Here is a 23,414-nt window from a genome sequence, read left to right on the forward strand (position 1 = left end):
ATCATCAAAACAAAAAACAACATGAACACTCTTGTGTGATGGTTGAAAAGCGGTTTTTTTAAAAAAAATACAAAAAGTTATCTGTTTATTGCTGTGAAAAGATGTGAATCTCTTCTCCTGATTGCATTTCTGCCACTCTTCTTGTTCTAAGTGCAGAAGCAAAAGCAGAAAATGGTCCTAAACAATTACATACAGAGCTTTTAGAAAGAGATAGTTCCATTGTATGCACTGTAGAATGAAACTCTGCTTCTATACACATCATAATCTTTCATATTCTTGGATCTTCCATTGGAATGGAATAAATCAAAATACCAAAATACCCCCGGTTTTCCGGCATTAGCTACGAGACCATCAAAATGCAAGACCGAAAATGATGGGAAAAACGAGGGTATTTTGGATGAGATTCATCATAAATTAGGAAAGAAACAGAAAAGAAAACAATTTGAAAAACTCTACTAGTTGTGGAGAGGATCTGGGCAACTGGGTACTTTTCGTTTGTTCTCCTCGAATCCTTTGTCACTACTCATGTTACCGAAACTGAAAGTTCTTCCATTGAAGTACTTGTGGAGCAGCTCCTCTTTGCTTTTCTTATCAACACTGCCATGGCTGATGCTGCTCTCCTTTCTTCTGAGCTTTGCCATTGATCCGTTTCCTGCAGGAAGTATCCGAATTGCGCTGGCTTGGCATGAATATTCACAGCAGACCCAAATCTGTAACACCGAGAGAATCAAAAGCACCACCACCAGAGTAGAGCACATGAGTCTCCTGCCGCCTGCAAATGACATCGCCAGCCTGAACACCCACACGAAAGCGAACCAAAACAGCCTTCCACCGCTTAAAACAACCTTCTTGATCTCTTCTTTTATTATTAGTAAATTTCAACTAGCTAGCTGCTTGGTGTTGACAAAAAGAGTCTCGGCTCTGTCTCTCTCTGTCTCTCTCTCTCTCTCGGCTATGACTTAGGAGTTAGGAGCTGCAATCAATTGACGGCTATTATGGGCATGGGGGAGAGAGAGTGTGAAGGATGGAGCCTCATGCCCCAACAGTAGTGGCCCACGTGATTACACTAGACAAGCAGTTTATGTTGTATAAAAACAGACCATGAAAATTAATAAGAAAATATTACTACATCGCCTCAACTTCATCGTTCTTTTTTACCGTTACGTAAAAAAGTTTTTTTTTTTTTTACTTAGTAATTAAAGAAATATTTTTAAATATATTAGTATATTTTTTTATTTTTTAAAAATATTTAAATGTATTAAAAAAATATAAAATAAAATAAAAAAAGAGATTGGGCGGCATGTCAAGTAATAAATGTTGAACGGCAGAATAACATTGTCCTAATTAATATTTCACTGTTATATTGATTTATTAATAAATAGTCACGATTATTAAAATACATAAATAAAATACACATGATTGTATAGTTTTAAAATAGTATTCAACTACACTATTGTATTCTTTTCATTATTGTATACAGTATACAATATATATAAACAGTATCCAAACAGTATCGTTACCAACTGGTGAGGCCGCTAGTGATCTTATCGTTTCAACTGATCTAGATCAATATTTTGAATACTGTACCGGAAGTCGTACTGGTCAAGGTACTGGAACGAAATATTTCGATATCGGTACCGTTTCAGAATAGCGTTTCGAGATAACATTACGAAATAGTCGATATATAAATAAATTATATATATAAATATATATATAAATTATATTCCAAAATAATAGTTTATATATAAATAAATTATATATAAATACATATATATATATAAATTATAAATAGTCTAGTCTGAATTAGGAGTTAAAAAATAAGTTTGTAGTTTAAGAAAACAAAAAAAAAAAAAACACACAGGCCAAAATATCGACAGGTACCATTCGAAATATAGACCGGTATAGGCCGAAATTCAGGTCAGTACGAAATAGATATAGTACCTGTACCGACCGGACTGCCGAAACAAAAATTTTTGACCATACTAACTGGTACGGTACGAAATTTAAAATACAGACCTAGATGTCTTATAATTACCTTTCTATTTTCTTTGAACAAATGGGAGTGAAATCTCCAACAAATATGTCGGAATGGTTGCTTGTGTATTCCAATTATGGCCTTTATCAACAATATTTTAGGCATGGTTTGGATGGTAAAATCCTTCAAATTTAACTTATCTTAATATTCAAATATTATAAATATAAATATTTTTCAATTTTAAGAGAAGGTTTGGATAATTAGTCGAGATGAGATGAAATAAGATAAGATGAGATAAAAATTGAATAAAATATTATTAGAATGTAATTTTTTAATATTATTTTTGTTTTGAGATTTGAAAAAGTTTAATTATTTATTATATTTTGTTTAAAAATTTATAAAAGTTGTAATGATTATTGAGATAAGTTTAGATCAATTAATTATCCAAACAATGCTTAAATTTTCAACTTATTCATCTAATCATTATCTAATTATTACCAATTTTCCAAACTTTCAAACATAATACAAAAAGTAATTCAACTTTTTAAAATCACAAAATAAAAATAATATTAAAAAATTATATTCTAATAATATTTTAACTTTATAATATTTTTATTTAACTTTTTTTCTTCAATTCCTTTCCCAAAACTCCATAAAATATATTAGAGTGGCTCTATAGCCACATATGAGGGATCCTAACAGTGCTTTTTTTTCATGTATTTTTTAACATTCTTAAATATTTTTTTTAAAAAAATTATAACATCATTAAAAAATATTTCTTTAATCATTAATTAAAAAACAATTATTGTCGAGATTCCCTATCCGTAAGAGCAGCATTTCTCAATATATTAACTCAAAATATTTTATTACTATTCATTATTTGATCATCACTATTTCATACAAATCATCTCATTTCCTTCACTGTTCAAACGAGATGGGTCTGAACCATTGGTTCATTGCCTACTCTTTTAAAAAAACATTTTAACCACAGCAGGCATTGTAATAGAACATTTTTTTTTGGGACATGCCATCCCCACTTTTTATACCTCTGTTTTCACTTTATGCAATTTATTTAAAAATAAAATAAAGTTTTAAAAAGATTTTCACTGCCTAATACTCTCCTATCTGTAGAGCTATCCGAGCTACCCATATTTATTTTATCTCATTTTAATATTTAAATATTATAAATATAAATATTTTTTAATTTTAAGAAAAAATTTGAATAATGAGTCGAGCTTAGATGAGATGAGACTAAAGTTAAATAAAATATTATTAGAATGTAATTTTTTAATATTATTTTTAATTTGAGATTTGAAAAAATCGAATTATTTATTATATTTTGTTTGAAAATTTGAAAATGTTATAATGATTAGATTAGATGAGATGAGATAAGTATATATTAATTTTTTTTTTCCAAACAATGCCTAAATCTTCAACTTATTCAACTAATCATTACCTAATTATTATAATTTTTTCAAACTTCCAAACAAATATAAAAAATAATTCAACTTTTAAAAATTACAAAACAAAAATAATATTAAAAATAATAATATTTTAACTTTATAATATTTTTATTCAACTTTTTATCTTTAATTCATTTTCCAAAAGTATATAAAACATATTAGAGTGGCTCTTCAGCCACACATGAGGGATCCCAACAGTGCTTTTTTTCATTCATTTTTTAACACTTTTAAATATTATTGTTTTAAAAAAAATTCATAATATCATTAAAAAATACTTATTTAATTATTAATTAAAAAAACCATTGTTGAGATTCCCCATCAGTAAGAGCAGCATTTCTGAATATATTAATTCAAACTATTTACAAATTATTTTAACATAATTATTTTATACAAAACATTTCATTTCATTTTACTGTTTAAATCAGATGGGTCCGAACCATTGGTTCATTGACTTTTTTTTTTTTTCCCCTTTTTGTAATTTTAACCGCAGCAAGCATTGTACGTAATAGAACTTTTTTTTTTTTTTTTGGGGGGGGACATGCCATCCCCACTTTTTATACCTCTGTTTTCAGTTTAATGCAATTTATTTAAAAATAAAATAAAGATTTAAAAAGATTTTCACTACCTAGTCCTTTCCTATCTACAGGGCTACCCATACACTTCGCTAGAAATTCCATGAAGTAGGACGTGACAGAACCGAAGCATTGCATTATTAGTAGCATTTATTGGGTGTAAGATGATTAAACTTTATGGTTTTCTTTTTGGACACATGCTAATTCACTATTTTAGACGGTGAGAATGGGTAAACCAACACACTCAACTATTACATAGGAATGGAAAAGAGAAAGCAGTTTGGAAATGGCCCGAGTCAGTCGAAAGGGCGAATTCGACTACAGGCCAGCTTTTCAGATTCGTATGTACAGATCTAAGAGTCTAAAATTTAGATAGCATCTTAACTTTTAGTTATAATATTAATTTTTAATTAAATGAATCTATATTAAATTAATTATTTTAAAATTAAAATAATAATATAATATAATATTTTTTATTTTTTATTTTTATAAATACAATTCATATATTTTCTAAATCTTCATACTTTGTAGAAATAATGTGTTTACTTTATCAATATTTACAATCAGTAAAAATAATATGTGTACCATGCATGTTTTACCATTTAAAAAGAGAAAGAAGTGATGAAATAAAAAAATATTACTTTTTATTGTGAATAATAGCTAACCATGTTTGGAGAGGACTTAAGATTTACTATAACTCAAATCTTAAGCTTTGGACCATTGGCTAGTTCAATATAGAAACTTTTTTTCATATCTAACTAAAGTTTAGATTTGCATTAATATTTGACTAGTCCATTACCAATATTCTTTGGGCTCAACGTCCCTGGGAAAAAAGTGAATTAGACGACGTCAGGCATATCTAAATGGTATGCCCCAATCTCTCAAATGCTGGCCGAAACGGATGGAATGGAGGAGTCAGAGCTCTTTCCTTTACATCGAGAGGAGCTATATACTGGGGAAGCAAAGAAAAGGAAAAGAAAACTTTGTTTTCAACCTTTTTCATTTGTGTGTGATCGATATTAAATGATTAGCTCATGAATGAAATATAACAAAATTTTCAATCATTTAATATTAAGTTATGGAATGGTGGGAGGATGGTTCATGTAAAATACATAATCAGTACTGTTAGTAATATTACTCAAGAAGGAATACGTCTTAAGAGCAGATGCGAAATAAATGGATAGAAGGGATCCATTTAAAGTTTTAATACTATACTTTTAAAATAATGATTTTTCATGAGAGCATTTAAGGCTGGTTTAAATTCAGAGATAAGATGAGATAGTTCAGATAAAAGATGAAAATTGAAAAAATATTATTAAAATATTATTTTTTTAATATTATTATTTTTTTGAGATTTGAAAAAGTTTAATTGAGATTTGAAAAGAATTAATTATTTATTATATTTTATGTGAGAGTTTAAGAAATTTATAATGATAAAATGAGATGAGATTAAATACTTTCCGAATCCAAACGAGACTTCAAGTGTTACCTAATGGGTTATTTAGAGAGAGAGAGAGAGAGTTCACATGTAATTTACGCATGTGTGTATATATATATATATGAAATGATAATTATAATCGTGAGTATACATACCTTGTGAAAGGTACTATAGATTAGTAAAAGATTCCACTCCAATGCTAGCTAGCTAGCTACATCCTTTGAGGTACTGAATCTGATTCGAAGCTTGTGTTCATAGGTCAGTACTTATTCTTCTTATCAAACCACTTTCATTCTCGAACACGTCTTTAATACATACGGATGTTTGGATCAACACCAATATATGGATCATATAAAATAAAAAGAAAAAAAAAATCATGACATAATCGCTATACAAGTTATGATATTTAAAACCTGGTGAGACAACGTAATAAGGTCTAAATTTAGGATATTTATGTAAAATAACATTATTTTTTATAAATTATTTAAAAAAAATGTCCCTCATTTAAAATAAAGTTATATTAAAAATTGTGAAAAGAATTATATTTTGTGTATAATTTTTTGGCAAAAATTTTAGGTGAGGTTTGGATAGTAAGATGAGAAAGATGATTTTAAATATGGTTTGGATAGTAAAATAAGATGATATAATTTTAGATAAAAATTTAAAATTAAATAAAATATTGTTAGAATATTATTTTTTAAAATTATTATTGTTTTAAAATTTTAAAAAAATTAAATTATTTATTATATTTTAAATAAAAATTTAAAAAAATGAATTGAACTACTTTGAATTCTCAAAAGGGGTTAGTGTGCAGAGGAAATGACAAAGATGGAAGGATGGCTCTACAACAGCCACGGATGGGAGCTCCAACCGGGCCACCGGTGCATTTTGGACCTTTTCTTTTCGCTTTTTTTTCACATATTTTTTTTAACATTTTTAAAATATTTTTAAAAAAATAAAAAATTAAAATATTATTAAAAAAATACTTTCTTAATTACTAAATAAAAAAAATTAAAAATATAAAATCCCAACCGGAGCCCAAGGGGGAGCTCAGCATTTTCCAAGATGGAAGTGGGAGTGAACTGGGAGTCTGGGATATGATCCAATTGTCAAATCAGTGTCCTGGGATATTTACTAGAGGTATGTCTCCCTTTCAATGAATTGTCATTTCGTTTTAAAAACCTTTGACGGGACTAAGCATTAAACAACAACATCGATTTCATTTCAATGTTTTGTACGCTTATTTCAGGCCAGTCACGCTGTTTTCAATTCCTCACTCTGTATAAAGTGTCACATCCATTGCATTAGTTTATTTCTAACCTTTGATTCCACGAAAAGATCAAAAGTAAAAAAAAAATAAAATAAAATAGATTTTATATTGTTTAGATAATATTTAAAAATAATAATATTTAAAGTGTATAAATTTGATGTAATATTTAGAAAAAAATAAATATAATATCTATATAAAAAATTATCTTTTAATAATACACTAAACTTTTCTTCAAATGAAAGTTTGAGAAATTTTAAGATTGTATTTAGTCTTTTAGAAATAATTATTTTTCTCATCAATTACTATTTATTGTGTACACTCCATATATTATAAAAAAATTATCAGATATAAAATATAAGAATGAATAGTGATTGATATATAATAAAATTTATCTAAAAAGAAAAATGGATTTTGTTTTCATCCATCCTAGAAAAGAAATAGGAAGACGAAGCCATTCAACAACTTTAAAAAAAACAAACAAAAAGATAGATTTTGCTAGGAAGTGGATTTTGTTTTCCTCAAAAAGAAAAAAAGAAAGAAAGAAAGAAAATATAGATCTGAATTATGATCTGATCTCTATATTGGCCATAAAGTTGAGCACCTTTTAAGTTTCTACTCGGATTTGTAGTTCTCAGAGATCATCCTTTTCAACTGCCACTCTTGAGCTGTCCTTTATTACCTTTGCCTTTTTCTGCTCGACACTATTTACTCTGTTGGCCCCTACCCTACCTCCTCCCCCCACACCACGTGTGTGTGTATATATATATATATGTTTACATGCATGCAAGCAAGCGTATATGTATATGTATGTGTGTGTATATATATATATATATAGGTGATGCTGGAATATCTATAGCATTCAACCCCATGAAGGCCCATGTGTGAGGGTCCCTCACTGAGGGAGCCCGGCCCGACAAAGAAATATAAAAATGGTTGAATTCCAAATAAACCCAATAATTAATGGAGCCACTGCTTTCTTCTTCTTCTTTTTCTTTTTTGTTTTTAGTTTTTTATTTAAATTTAATTCTTGATTGTTTGTATGAGTCTGTTTTAGTGACGTGACAAATGTCCATTGGGGAGTTTTTCACATTGTGTCCGACCAGAAGTTTAATTAGGATTTCGTTTGTACGTTGAGTTGAGTTTAATTTTTATAAATAGTAATAAATTATAATGGTAGAATGAGTTTTATGAGATCTATTTAAAATAAATTTAGATATATTTAGATATTAAAATGAATTTAGATGTATTTATAAAAAGTTAAAAAAAAGTTATAGATTCCGTATGTAAAAATATGTTAAATTGAAAAAGATTGTAGATCTCACGTATAAAGAGATTTTGAATTGAGATAAGTTTAGTGATTCGAGAGTTGAATATTTGAATGTTAGACTTAGTTTAAATGATCTCAGTTCAGTCTAAGTTCCAAAGGGGGCTTAATTCAAAAGGTAATTTTGTGTGAGAAAATGATAAACACACAATAATTTTCATAACATTTTACACAATTATATTTTAAAATGACAAGTATTTTTGTAAAATATCTCATAAAAACAACACTATTTTATAAAAATATCTTTATTTTAAAATATTATTGTGAAATATATTGTAAAAAATATTGTGTGCCTATCTTCTTCTTTTTTTTGCGCGTGCTTATAAAATAGAAAAGAGTAAGCAGACAAATTGAGTGTTGGAGTCTCCACTCACTAATGCCTATTAGCAAGTTTTATTTATGCCCAATTTTCTCTCTTTCTAAGGTACAATGGGAAGTAGAGGCAAAAGCTTGGCCCTTGGCGAGAAGCTTATTGTGCAAACAACATATATAAATACATATATAATTTTAATATGGAAAGTTGCTTCTTGACCCAAACTTATCACCAAATAATTAATTAAAGGGATGTTTTGGAAGAAAGAATTAGAATTTATCCCAATGGAGCTTTAAGACATTTACTACAAGAAAACTGTTTATTTGTAGTCAGCTGTTTTCTGTGAAAATGTACTAAAATGAGTCTATTTTCATCATAAATAGTCATTTTCGTTCCAAATAATCCGTCACAAATGTTCATTTTTCTTGTAGTGAATTGAATTTTCCTCAAATGATAAAGTTAGTTCTATGTTACAATTTTTTTTTTTTTTTTGGTATAAGAATTGGAAATGAGTATACATGTGTGCGCGCATGTTTGTGTGTGGTTAGTGAGGGGTATGTGCATCACTTGCAATTTTCTTGTCCATATTGCAATACATTGGCCACCATCAATATGTGATAGCTGACTATTAGTTTGAGCTTGAGAAAATGTATGCCAAGGCCCCAATAGAAGGTCCAAACCACATGGTCTATACTTCAAAAAGACTAGTCAATGATACAATTGGAGTCTCATTGGAACCTTATAAAGAGTAAGAACTTTTCCTTCCCAAGTAATGTAGGATCTCATATACCACCTACCCTTATCCTTATCATATAGGATATCACAATCTACCCCCCTTAAATTCCCAACGTCCTCGTCGGGCCAATTCGTCGTAGGTGGCACAGCTCAAGTTTCACATTTTTGGTTGAGATAGGTTCTGATACCATTTGTAACGCCCCAATGGAAAGTCCAAACCACATGACCTATACTCCAAAAGGACTAGCCAATAATACAATTGGAGTCCCATTAGAATCTTATAAAGAGCAATAACTTTTCTTTCTCAAATAATGTGGGATCTCATATACCACCTAACCTTATTCTTATCATATGGGGTATCACATTACAACTCATACCACGTAATATATTAACTCTTTTGTAGATTATAACTAATGTGGCTAAGCTAATAAATCACATTAACACTATTTTCCACATTAGTTAGTGTCTCTTGCATGGGAGCCATAATGCACTCGTTACATCTCAAACGTCCGATCTGTCTATATAGGTATGGATGAGTTATATGTTACTTACAAGTCAATGTGTAAACACGCCGTTTACTGTGGAATCACGTCAATTATAAATAAATTCAAACACAAATATTCTTTTATATTAATTAATGTGGCAGGCTTTTACACTAGTTATGTGTTGGGTGAGTTAATAAACAGACTTATAAATAGATTCGTTATTTGTGGCTACTAATAGAAAGAACAGTAAGCTTCATGAGGAGTTTAATGCTCCAATCCAATAGACATCAACTCAGAGAGATCTTAACATAGGATTAGCATTGGCAATTGCAAGTTTCATGCTAATAGAGGTCAGTTTTGGTTGCGCTTGTTTGTGCCAAAATTGTTGTTAGTATTCTAGTACTCTTTATGGTTGGCTTTCCGTTTTGACCATGTTTTTTATTTTTTATGTTTTATTTTAGAAAAGGTTACTTGAAAATTTTAAGACGGTCAAAATAGAGGTATTGAGTTCAAATCTTCACTCCATACTTTAATTAAAATACTCCATAACTTAGACCTGTTTATTTAAGTGAGAATCTGATCTTCATGTGAGAAAAGCGTTAAGATATATTAGCCCCATCATACCAGCGTATTGATCATTTGTAACGGATAGTAGTTTAATGTTGATTTGTTACCTTGTATACACCTATTGTTATGGCCAATTCTAGTTCTACTCCCACCACGTTTTCCTTTCCCAACATGATACAGTTAGTTTCTGTCAAAATGGACAGCTCAAATTAATTTTTATGGCTGTCATAGTTCCTTCCTGTCTTAAGGAGTCATGATTTTTTGGGTATTGTTGATGGCACTGAGCTATGCCCTCCACGAAACTTAACTGATTTCCAAAATCTAAATCCATATTACATCATTTGGAATAAGAAAGATCAGTATCTACTAAGTTGGATTAATGTCACGCTTAGAAGTTAGTTTCAAGAGTCATAGAAGTCATCAATTCTTATGTTTGGTCATCTCCTATTCCATCTGTTGGAGGTTTTAATCACTATGTTATTTTTATTAATGACTTTTCCAAGTATACATGATTGTTTCTAATGACTCGAAAATTTGAAATTTTCTCATGTTTTTGTCAAGTTTAAGTGCTTTGTTGAAAATCAGTTCAACACAACTATCAAATCTTTTCAAATTGATGGAAGTGATGAGTTCACCTCACATCAATTCAAGCATTTCTTAGACATGTATGGAATCCTTCATCGAATATCTTGTCCTCATACACCTCAACAGAATGGGGTTGTTGAAAGGAAACATAAGCACATAATTGAAACTGGGCTAGCCCTCTTAGCACATTCAAGTCTTGCACAAAAATATTGGGTTGATGCATTCTTAAAAGCAATATTCCTCATAAACAGATTGCTTACTCCTCTCCTCAATCTTGAATCACCCTACACCACTCTTTTCCACAAGGCACCAGACTATAAACAACTTAAAGTCTTTGGTTGTTGCTGCTACCCTTTACTCAAGCCCTACAATTCTCACAAACTCAGCTTCCGCAGTAAGAAATGTATTTTCCTGGACTATAGTCTGAAGCATAAAGGCTATAAGTGTCTGTATCCACAAGCACTAGGGTGTACATCTCTTGCCATGTTGTTTTTTATGAGTGCACTTTCCCAGCCCGTGATCAGGTACAGTCTTCAATCCCTCCAACCCATACTTCCTCTGTTATTTTACCAGCACTAGCACTGCCATCTTCTTTATCTAACTAATTTCAAGCACCACCCACTTCCCCTCAATCAACATCAACATTTAACCCATGATGTCCCCTTCTTCTATTATTGCCACACATGACAATGCCTCCACTCATTCTCATCAACCATCCATAACAGTTGCTCCTTCTTTACCTAATCACCCCATGACCACTAGCTATCGAGCTGGTGTTTCTTGTCCCAAACAGTACCTAGATTACCAATTCTTTTATAGCACCAAGCACCCTTATATTTCACTCAATACCTTTACTTTACTTGCTGAACCTCGTACAAAATGGACATATGCCATGGCATCAGAATTTGAAGCCTTACAGGCTAATCAAACATGGGAACTCTGTCCCAGACCCTCACATAAAAATTTCATACATTGCAAGTGGATTTGCAAGTTAAAAGTTAAAGCATATGGCATTGATTTTACTGAGACTTTTAGTCTTGTAGTGAAGCCAACAATAATAAGAACAGTCCTTGCCTTAGCATACAACTGGCCACTTCATCAACTAGATGTATCAAATGCATTTTTGCATGGCCACTTGAATGAGGAATTATTTATGGAACAACCTGCTAGATTCATTGATAAATCATATCCTCATCATGTATGTCAACTCAAGAAGGACATCTATGGCCTCAAACAAGCTCTCAAGCTTGGTTCACAAGGCTATCCCAAGCTCTTCTCAGTCTTGGGTTTGAGGAATCTCCAGTTGATTACTCTCTTTTCACATATCACACAGACTCCATTAGTGTCTTTGTATTGGTTTTTGTGGATGATCTTATAATCACAAACTCAAATGATTCATTTATTCAGACACTCATTACTTAGCAGAGTCAAGACTTTACAATGAAAAACCTAGGCACCTTACATTACTTCTTGGGAATTCAAGTTCACAGGGACTCAAAAAGGTCTTCATCTCAATCAATCAAAGTATACAGTTGATCTACTTCATCGAGCTAAGATGCTAGGGGCCAAACCTTACTCTAATCCACTAGCCTCATGTTCCTAATTGTCAAAATATAGTGAAGAGCCTCACAAATGGTACTGAATACAGACAACTGGTTGGAGCACTACAATATTGTACCATTACTAGACCCGAAATAGCTTTCCCAGTAAATCAACTTTGTTAGTTCATGCATTCCCCAACAACCGAACATTTCATAGCACTCCAAAGAGTATTGAGATATTTGAAGGAAACACCTAACTATGGACTTCAGTACACACCAAGCTCACTTCACCCCAATGCATACTGTGACTTGGATTGGATAGGGTCCATTGATGACAAAAGATCCATAACAGGTTTTGCTGTGTACTTGGGTTCCTCATTGATCTCTTGGAGTGCAAAGAAATAGGCAGTGGTATCTCGCTCTAGCACTGAAGCAAATTTACAGGTCAATAGCCTTGGCTACTATTGAAATGTTTTGGATTCACATGCTTCTCAATGACCTTCATCTTCCTCTTCTTTCCACTACAGTGCTATGGTGTGATAACTTGGGTACATTAGCTCTAGCTTCAAATCCTAATTTTCATGATAGGAATAAACAAATAGAAATTGATTATGATTCAAAACAAAGATATTGTAGCAAAGCATATTTCTACTACAAAGCAAGTTGCTGGCATTTTTACAAAAGGAATCACCACAGCTCGATTTCCCTTGTTATGTGACAAGCTAATGGTCCAGGACTCACCCTTTAGCTTGGGGGTTCTGTTAAGGAAGGAAATCAAAATTCCATATCAAATGCCCATGACTAAAGCCACTGTAGATCAATCATCATTTAAGTCTCCAGGATATTAGCCCCATCATATCAGCATATTGATCATTTGTAACAGATAGTAGTTTAATATTGATTTGTTACCTTGTATAAATTAATTACCTTCTATAGATTATCTACAACTTCAGTATATATACTTGTAAAGAACACGAAATGAAGAATGAATATTTTTTCTCTATACTCAGTTCTTTCAAACTAGGGCTTGGATTTGAACCTTGTTCCTCGTTATACGTATAATTTCTCAATAAATATAGTAAAACTCAATCACACTCTATATAGCTAATTAAAATCAAATTACTAAACTTTCCATAAAAGAAAATCAAATCAAATTACTAATCTGAGAATATTTGAACGCTAACAGGAACGACACTATTATTAATATTTTGCTTAAACATCATATATTTATCTCGGTTATCCAGCTCGTTGCCAATTATCAATCTCTTAATCTTCAACTAAATTGGCAAAATAAAATTATGTGGAAGATAAGTCCAAAACTATGTAAGTAAAAAGAAAATTAAAACTAGGTGTAATATTGGATGTAGGGATGAGAATCGAGCGGTCCGGACTGGAAAAACCGACGGGACCGGCCGTCCAGACAGGACTAAACCAGGAGTGGTCCGGTCCAAATTTCATAGGACCGAATGAATTCGGTCTGGTCCACGGTCCAATAGTTTTTCGAACCAGACCAGACCAAACTGAATTAAAATAAAATAAAAATATATATAATTTATATATATTAATTATATAATTTCATTTAACCATTTAACCTAATCCTATCACTAACTCATCATTAAGTAATTATTAACTAATACTAATATTTATAATTTTATACTAATAGTAATATTTATAATTTTATAGTAATACTAATATTTATATTAATACAAGTATTATATTAATAGTCTAGACTCTAATATGGTATTAAAAAATATATACTAATAGTCTAATATAGACTAAGACTATAGTTAATAGTTATACTTATACTAATATAGTTATAACTTATACTAAATCACTATAACAAATATTCGTATATTACTAATATATAGCTATACTATATTACTAACAGTCTAATACTAATATAATTAGTCTATTATATTGTGACGCCCCGACTCTCACGTATAAAAAAACACGAAAATCGTGACGTCAGGATGATGACAATCTTGTCACGTATCCCAACGATAGTGCTAAGTATGTGTACATGGAACAGTGTACAATAAACAACGCAGCGGATAATATAAATAAGTCTACTAAGTACCAAAATTCTTAAATACAAATATTCAAAACAAATCATCTTTAAAAAGTTATACAGTTATCCCAAATATATTACAAAGGCAATACATAAATAATTGATAAAAACGAATCTCGATAAACAGGAGCAATCCCAGATCACTCCGCCAATGGAGCCAAGCTAAGGCTCGTCATCCTCATCTGCATCAAAATCTGTGATATCATAAAATGGTACCACAGGTAAGTATAAACCAAACAACTCTCGGGATAAAAACATATTAGTGCAACTAACATGTATGCATATGATGAAATATGCATTAGATCCAAAAATACCATTTTCTCCGAAAATGGATATTTTCCAACACACACCAAAATCCGATTTTGGCCCAAAAATAATAATCCATCATTTTTTCAAAAAATGACCCAAATCAATAAAACCTCATTTTTCCAGAAAATGAATCACATAAAATCCTTTTAATCAACACACGCTATTTTCCCATAAACAGCCATTTAATCTATTAACCAATGCACCATGATCTCCCCTAGGGATTATCTGCACGTCCTGGCTTCGTAGTGATCTCAGTTCCGCGCCCAGCACGTTCGTGGCCAAGCACCATCTCGTCCGATCCCGTTGTCGCCTAGCGACAACCCAGGGGACGCCACTCAATATATTCATCTCCCGAGTGACCAGAGGAGCTCCACCGAGTTAATACCCCATCTCGGCTTGGGGTCGTGATACACACGCACCCAAAATCTTTTAACACATGAAAATCCAGTTTTCATGAAACACATGAATATGAATGCATGTACACGAAAACCCAGTTTCCTTTACAAACATGATCATGCGTGCAATATGCCATGTACATGAACAACACCATACCAACAACCAACATTTTACAATATCAACCAAACACACAACTCCATCCACAATCAATCCGACCCCCGAACTGCTCGGACTCAGTTCGACATGTCCAACCAGATCACAATGATATGAGTTAGTGCAAAAATATATTTAAATCACGATAGTTCTTTAGAAAAATACTTACAGTACTATATAGTAATTTCTGAAGGATCATGGAGCTGCAAGAAGTGGCGGCACAGCAACATAACAGTGCAAAATGCACTGTGGCCGTGGGTCTCAAAAATCCACTTTTGAATGAGGATAAACCAAGACCTGAAATTGATAGGGTAAGGCTTAGGGATGTCGGTGAAGCTAGTGGTGGTGGTGGTTGACCGTGGGTGGCGATGCAAAGGGTGGTTGAAGATCAAAAATACCCAAATCGAAAATGAGGTTGGTTGTGCTTCACCGGTGACGGATCGGAGCTGGGATTGGGTGCATTGGGTAGCTGGGAGGTCGAGGATGAAGTGGTGAAGAAATGGTGGCCGGAGGTGGCGCGACAGCGGCGCATTGGCTCAAGGAACGCCGCGGCTTCAAGCCGTGCGTGGAGGAGAACGCCGGCGAGATAGGGGCCGAGCTTGGTGGGGGGGATGATGGCCGGCGGGAGGGGAAGCTGGAGGGGTGGGCGATGCCGACCATGGCGGCGCGGCGGCGGCTGGGCTGGGAGAAGAGAGAAACGGGCGGGGTGAGAGGGGAGAGAGGCTGCGCGGGGAGAGAAATGAAAAGAGAAGAAAAAAAAGAAGAAAAAGAAAAGAAAAAGAGAGGAAAGAGAAAATGGAGGGAAAGAAATGAGGTCCAGTTCTCACATCTTGGGTCACAAAAATGATCCAATAGAAACGATTTCAAAACAGCATCTCAATTAAAATAACTTAAACATAATGATAAAATGAAAATAAATATTTAAATCCTACAATCAATTAATTTAAAAGAAGAACAATTTAAATGCATCACAATAATAAATATTAAGAAAATATCTCAAATACATTTTCACAATTTAAAAATCATAAAATAAACCATCTAAAAATATCCGATAAATTTAAAACAAGAGAATAAATTTTTGAATTATTAAAAATAATCTTTTAATAAAAATACACTAAAATACGGGGTATTACATTCTCCCCCTTAAAATAAAATTTCGTCCTCGAAATTTGTAAGGCCATACATCACGCTAAAACAGAATGCAAGATACAACCAGAACACGCTTGAGACAACATACCATCACCAACGCCCAAATAGGCGTAAGTAATGTTCTCTCAAGTCTACTCCCATAGGCAATTCCATCACTCTCACATTAGACTCCCAATGGCATCTCACATCCAGTATTCCTAAGATTGCTATGTTATCCAAAATCTCCTTTCCCCAAGAACCTTAATACAACATCCAATAAATTCCAATGATTAATAGCTCCATACAATAATCCATGCTAATCTCAATCAATTCCTATGCTACAACTTCTAAACCTCTATTGAATTCTACTTTTGGTAACCTAATGGCCACTTCCAAGGTTAACCATCAATAACAAATTTTGCACAACCAAAAGATTAATGTCCAACTACAAGCATCATCTAAAAAATTCAAGTCACCACTAATTCCTCAAGATCAGCACAAAATCCAAACTCCTAACTACAACCACAAATATCACGCTTTTGTTGCACACTCTGATAATTCGCCATATGCATAAAATTTATGTCTTCATAAAAAGACACCATCGAGTACAAGGTGGCTCCATACCTACTAACCAGAAAACTCTTACCACATTTTGGTAGAAAATATTCTCTTTCCCAAAACCAGGAATTATCACTCATATTCCTCAATTAGCTCCCGCTGCCTTGATCAAAATCAATATTTTGCAAAATACATTCATGATCATTGACAGGAAACCAATATCAATCAACCCCAACATCTCAAATTGCAAACAAGTAACATCACCCCAAAATACGCCCATCTCATCTAAGATAAGGAACATATCTTAAAAGACTTGATTCCAACCCGACCAACCAAAAAGAGCAACTATAAACTTCTACCCAATAATCTAAACCCAAAAGCTCATCACCGACATTCTGAATAACATCTAATCTAGCGGTGACTAAACTCACTACGAACCATCATTGACTTCACCAAAACATTATCGAAAGCTTCTCAATAACTCGCCCACCTACTTCTACTCCTATGAGATAGTATCAGTACGACTAGTTCCTTCAATAGCACATCACTACTAAACCCCAAGGCAAGCCATACTGCTCAAATCTTCAATCCACCAAAAGCCATTGCAAAGCACCCAAGGATCCTAATGCTTGATTAACTCACATACTTGATTATGCTATCCACCGTTGATGCCTAAGTTTCAACTCCTAAAATCTTATCATACACCTTACATGACGACCCATCAATCTCTCTTCAATTTAAATTACAATGTCCTTAATTCAACCAACTAGATGCTCAATCTCCAAAGAAAGTATAACCTCAAAATTTAAATTCTTAAGTAACCTCAAGTCACAATTAATTCCTGTAGATAATCACAATAATTATTGCCAACCATCATTCCATTGAGTAACCCACTTCGACTGCACACTCCGATCGATTCATAAAAAAAACTCCAAGCCAAAATCACTTGAATTTAATACTATTGTATTTATTCATCTTCAACACCTACCTAAGACACTTCTTCCAAGCCAAAAATGAGACAAGGACCCCTGTACTCTCCGAAATGCATACACACTCACAACTACTACGCATCGATCTCATGCACTCTTAGCCAGAACCAATAATCCTCCAAACGTGCAAGTGATCCGTCACTATCATTTCCATCATCTGGACCTATATCCTCGAAATCAACAAGAATTATTTCCTATGTCTGCACTATCTATTATCCTTAAAATTGATATGCATTAAATCATCAACTTGTCACTAACCTCGAGCTAAAAACAATAATTTAATGAACTAGATCAACATCTTCAATCCTCAGAATATACACAAACTAGATCATTACCTTCCATCTCCCAAAGAAGTTCTGTCCTAAAAATTCTCATATCAGTAACTCAACTCTGATCAATCCCAATTTAATGGTTACCAACTAATCAATTGATAGAATAGACCAAGCTAGCGTACCAAGTCTACAAACCTAAGAACTCAAATCCTATTATAATTTAACCCTTCAACTCTGCAATTCTAAAACCTTAAACCATATGAGAATCATTTCCCGAAATCCTCAAGATCGATGACCTTAAATCTAAAACATTCACCTTATAAAGCTTGAAAATTTCTAAAGTCTCAAATGTTATCAAACTGCTTAACAAAGTCGGCAAGATCGAAAACTTCTAATCTGAGTATTCCTTCAAATGCTTGTTGAACCTACCACCTTAAATACAATAAACTTATTTCCTAAAAATTATAGGACCTCAAACCTTAGATGAACTTCTCATAAATCTAACCTTGAAGTTCGTTCAACTTACAACCTCCTATTCTAAAGTCTCCTGTCATCTCCACAAAATCTAAAATCTCAATTATCTTATTCCCCAGAGATCATCCAGACCATGTCGTTCCCTTCAAGTCTCGATATTAAGAACAAACCAATCGCCAAGAGTTCAGGCCTACTACACTAAATGTTCAAGCCTAGCAATAACATTCTCGATCGCATCATCTTCCTGACATACCGTAACCTTAACCTCACTTTCAACTCAAGCAAATTAAAATACCACTATAGCAAAATAAATTAAAATACGACAATACAACATAAAATAAAATAGGATAAAACCAATAATAAAATATCATAAGACAAAATGAATAAAACAAATGAAGTAGTGCACAATAAAATAATTAAAAATAAATAAATAAAATAACCTACCACAAAATAAAACAAATAAAGTAAATAACATACAATAAAATAAATAAACAAACAAGGCAGTATACAATAAAGTAAATAAAACTAATAAAAACAACATACTTTAAATTAAATAATTTAATTTACAACTTAAAAAAATAAAAATCTCTGGTACTTCACCTAAGGGACATGTGGGTTTACCCAGAGCCGAACTGCTCTGATACCAAATGTGATGCCCCGACTCCCCGTATAAAAAAACACGGGAATCGTGATGTCAGGATGATGACAACACGGTCATGCATCCCAACGATACTGCCAAGTGTGTGTACATGCAACAGTGTACAATAAACAACGCAACGGATAATATAAATAAGTCTACTAAGTACCAGAATTCTTAAATACAAATATTCAAAACAAATCATCTTTAAAAAGTTATACAGTCATCCCAAATATATTACAAAGCCAATACGTAAATAATTGATAAAAACGAATCTCGATAAACAGGAGCAATTCCAGATCACTCCGCCAACGGAGCCAAGCTAAGGCTCGTCATCCTCATCTGCATCAAAATCTGGGATACCATAAAATGGTACCACAGGTAGGTATAAACCAAACAACTCTCGGGATAAAAACATATTAGTGCAACTAACATGCATGCATATGATGAAATATGCATTAGATCCAAAAATATCATTTTCCATGAAAATAGATATTTTCCAACACACACTAAAATCCTATTTTGGCCCAAAAATAATAATCCGTCATTTTTCCAGAAAATGACCCAAATCAATAAAACCTCATTTTCCCAGAAAATGAATCACATAAAATCCTTTTAATCAACACACGCAATTTTTCAAGAAAATAGCCCTTTAATCCATTAACCAATGCACCATGATTTCCCCTAGGGATCATCCGCACGTCCTGACTTCGTAGCGATGCTCAGTTTCGCGCCCAGCACGTTCGTGGCCAAGCACCCACTACCCAACGAGCGATGCCCAGTTTCGCACCCAGCGCGTTCGTGGCCAAGCATCCTCTAGCCCTCGCTAGCAGAGGGGCCACAGAGTCGGCACGAGACCATCTCGTCCGATCCTGTTGTCGCCTAGCGACAACCCAGGGGACGCCACTCAGTATATTCCACTCCCGAGTGACCAGAGGAGCTCCACCGAGAAAATATCCCATCTCGGCTTGGGGTCGTGATACACACGCACCCAAAATCTTTTAACACATGAAAACTCAGTTTTCATGAAACACATGAACATGAATACATGTACAAGAAAACCCAGTTTCCTTTACAAACATGATCATGTGTGCAATATGCCATGTACATGAACAACACCATACCAACAATCAACATTTCACAATACCAACCAAACACACAACTCCATCCACAATCAATCCGACCCCCGAACTCTTAGGACTCAGTTCGGCATGTCCAACCAGATCACAATGATATGAGTTAGTGTAAAAATATATTTAAATCACGATAGTTCTTTGAACAAAATATTTACAGTGCTACATAGTAATTTTCGAAGGATCATGGAGCTGCAAGAAGTGGCGGCACAGCAACATAACAGTGCAAAATGAACTGTGGCCGTGGGTCTCAAAAACTCACTTTTAAATGAGGACAAACCAAGATCCAAAATTGATAGGGTAGAGCTTAGGGATGCCGGTGAAGCTAGTGGTGGTGGTGGTGGTTGACCGTGGGTGGCAGCGCAAAGCGTGGTTGAAGATAAAAAATACCCAAATCGAAAATGAGGTTGGTTGTGCTTCACCGGTGACGGATCGGAGCTGGGGTTAGGTGCATTGGGTAGCTGGGAGGTCGATGATGAAATGGTGAAGAAATGGTGGCCGGAGGTGGCTCGACGGCGGCGCGCAGGCTCAAGGAACGCCGCGGTTTCAAGCCGTGCGTGGAGGAAAACGCCAGCGAGATAGGGGCCGAGTTTGGTGGGGGATGATGGCCGGCGGGAGGGGAAGCTGGAGGGGTGGGCAGTGCCGACCATGGCGGTGCAGCGGCGGTTGGGCTGGGAGAAGAGAGAAACGGGAGGGTGAGAGGGGAGAGAGGCCGCGCGGAGAGAGAAACTTAAAGAGAAGAAAAAAAAGAAGAAAAAGAAAAGAAAGAAGAAAAGAAAAAGAGAGGAAAGAGAAAATGGAGGGAAAGAAATGAGGCCCAGTCCTCACATCTTGGGTCACAAAAATGATCCAACGGAAATGATTTCAAAATAGCATCTCAATTAAAATAATTTAAACGTAATGATAAAATGAAAATAAAATATTTAAATCCTACAATCAATTAATTTAAAAGAAGAACAATTTAAATGCATCACAATAATAAATATTAAGAAAACATCTCAAATACATTTTCACAATTTAAAGATCATAAAATAAACCATCTAAAAATATCCGATAAATTTAAAACAATTGAATAAATTTTTGAATTATTAAAAATAATCCTTCAATAGAAATACACTAAAATACGGGGTGTTACATATATTGTTATAACTTATATTAATCCTGATTCATAATAACTAATCACTATAAGTCTATAGTATAATTAATTAGTATTAATGTATTATTATATAATATATAGTATTAGTATCACTATTAATATTGGTATAATCTATAGTTATTTAGTATAAAGCAAATTAAGCAATTACAAATATTTAGTATAAAGCAAATTTAGTATAAAATAATAAATTATAAAACAATACTAAACAGTAAACAACATCGTTTAAGTCCAGGAGGGGAGGGGGAAATACCTCATCTGCCAAGAAGCCAAAACAACGATGTTTAGTATAAAACGGACCTAAACGGCGCCGTTTAAGTCCAGGAGGAGGAGAATTATGAAACTGGCGTCGTTTCACACAACTCAGTTTCCTTTTTTTTTTTTTATTAAATAAACCGTCTGTTGAAACGGCGCCGTTTGGGTCTAATTTCAATCCAAACGGTGCCGTTTTAACATTAGTTTTAGTTCCCCTCCCCCCCTCACTTCCCCAGTTCACCCCCTCTCCCCCGAAAGGTGATTTTGCGAAAACTCTAGCCCCTCTCCGTTGCATCCCCCCCTCGGACGCCTCCCTTTGTCGCTTCTTTTTGCCGATTGGTACCTCTCTCTCTCTCTCTCTCTAGTTTTTAATCTTTTGAATTTTGATGGTGTTGATTTTGGTTTTTTTTGCTGTTGTTTGTTGCCATTGTTGGTCCTTTTGTCAGTTTGTGGTTACTGGTTTCTGATGTATTTTGGAATTGGAATGTGGCCCAGTGTAATTCGGTGACATTTTATTGAGAATCAATGCATTAATTTTTTACACACACAGTGTATTTTCTTACACACATAGAAAATATAACTCATATATATATATACATACATACATATAAATACTCATATATATATAGTTGAGATGCACTAATTTGTAGAAAAATGAAAGAATCCCAGATTAATTAATTTGTCTATTCATTATGGTCTTGCTATGAATATGCAAATGATTTTTTTGGGATAAGGGTAAATTTGCAAATGATGAATCCCAAATCACATGTTTAGTTGTATCATATTTATTTACAATAATTTTTTTAAAACAAACTCATTTATCAAATATATATTATCATTTATTAATTTGTGCGGACCTTTCATGTTCCTTCCATTAATATCATTTGGGAGTGTTTTTAATATCATTCTAGGTTTTGAAAAGATGCATTTGTTTATAGCAATAACAAGTTCTTGTTGCCATTGTCGAGAATGTTATATGCTTGTCAGTTTGACATGCCCTTTTGGAAATCTTGGCGTTTGGGATTTTCGGGGCTTTGAGAATGATCTGTCAAGGCCTGTTTTTTAGAAAATGTTAGTGAATTAATTACCGTTCTGTGTGCTACTTAATTAATGTAATGTTTTGATGGGAATGCAATACTTTATAGTAAGAATGCAATCAGCTTGATTTTAGAGATTGTATATTTGAATTACCATTATATATGTCTGTTACTTAGGCTTTAATAGCCCCCAATAAAAATCTGTCACATAAGCAATTCACACAAATATCATAAGACATATTAATGTTCATTTTCTAATTCTTTTGTCATTTTGTCTTGTTTGTCCTTACTCTTTTTTATAGATGGAGTCTTCTATAAATGATGTGCAAGAGTCAACACCAAACATGCCTCCACCCCCACCCCCACCTCCATCCAATGTAAGTGATCAATCAGTTGGTGGGTCACAAAGAGGTAGAGTTAAGTCTTTTACTTGGGATCACTTTACAAAAATACCAAAAGGCAATCCAAGTAAACTTAGGGTTGCATGTAATTATTGTGGTGCCTCATATACATGTGATACAAAGACCAATGGTACCAAAAATATGAAGTATCACATTGAGCACCAATGTAAGAAATGTCCGTTT

The 23,414-nt window shown here is 33.3% G+C and overlaps 1 protein-coding gene across 1 annotated transcript; it reads right to left on the minus strand.

Annotated features, from left to right (window-relative positions):
• Positions 1-455: 455 nt before the first annotated feature.
• On the minus strand, positions 456-785 carry LOC121242228 (CLAVATA3/ESR (CLE)-related protein 27). The gene has a single exon (XM_041140120.1). It carries the CDS (start codon positions 783-785, stop codon positions 456-458), a length of 330 nt encoding a protein of 109 aa, XP_040996054.1.
• Between the last annotated feature and the right edge of the window lie 22,629 nt (positions 786-23,414).

The sequence above is a fragment of the Juglans microcarpa x Juglans regia genome, chromosome 8D (genome assembly GCF_004785595.1).
Source record: "Juglans microcarpa x Juglans regia isolate MS1-56 chromosome 8D, Jm3101_v1.0, whole genome shotgun sequence".
NCBI lineage: Eukaryota > Viridiplantae > Streptophyta > Magnoliopsida > Fagales > Juglandaceae > Juglans > Juglans microcarpa x Juglans regia.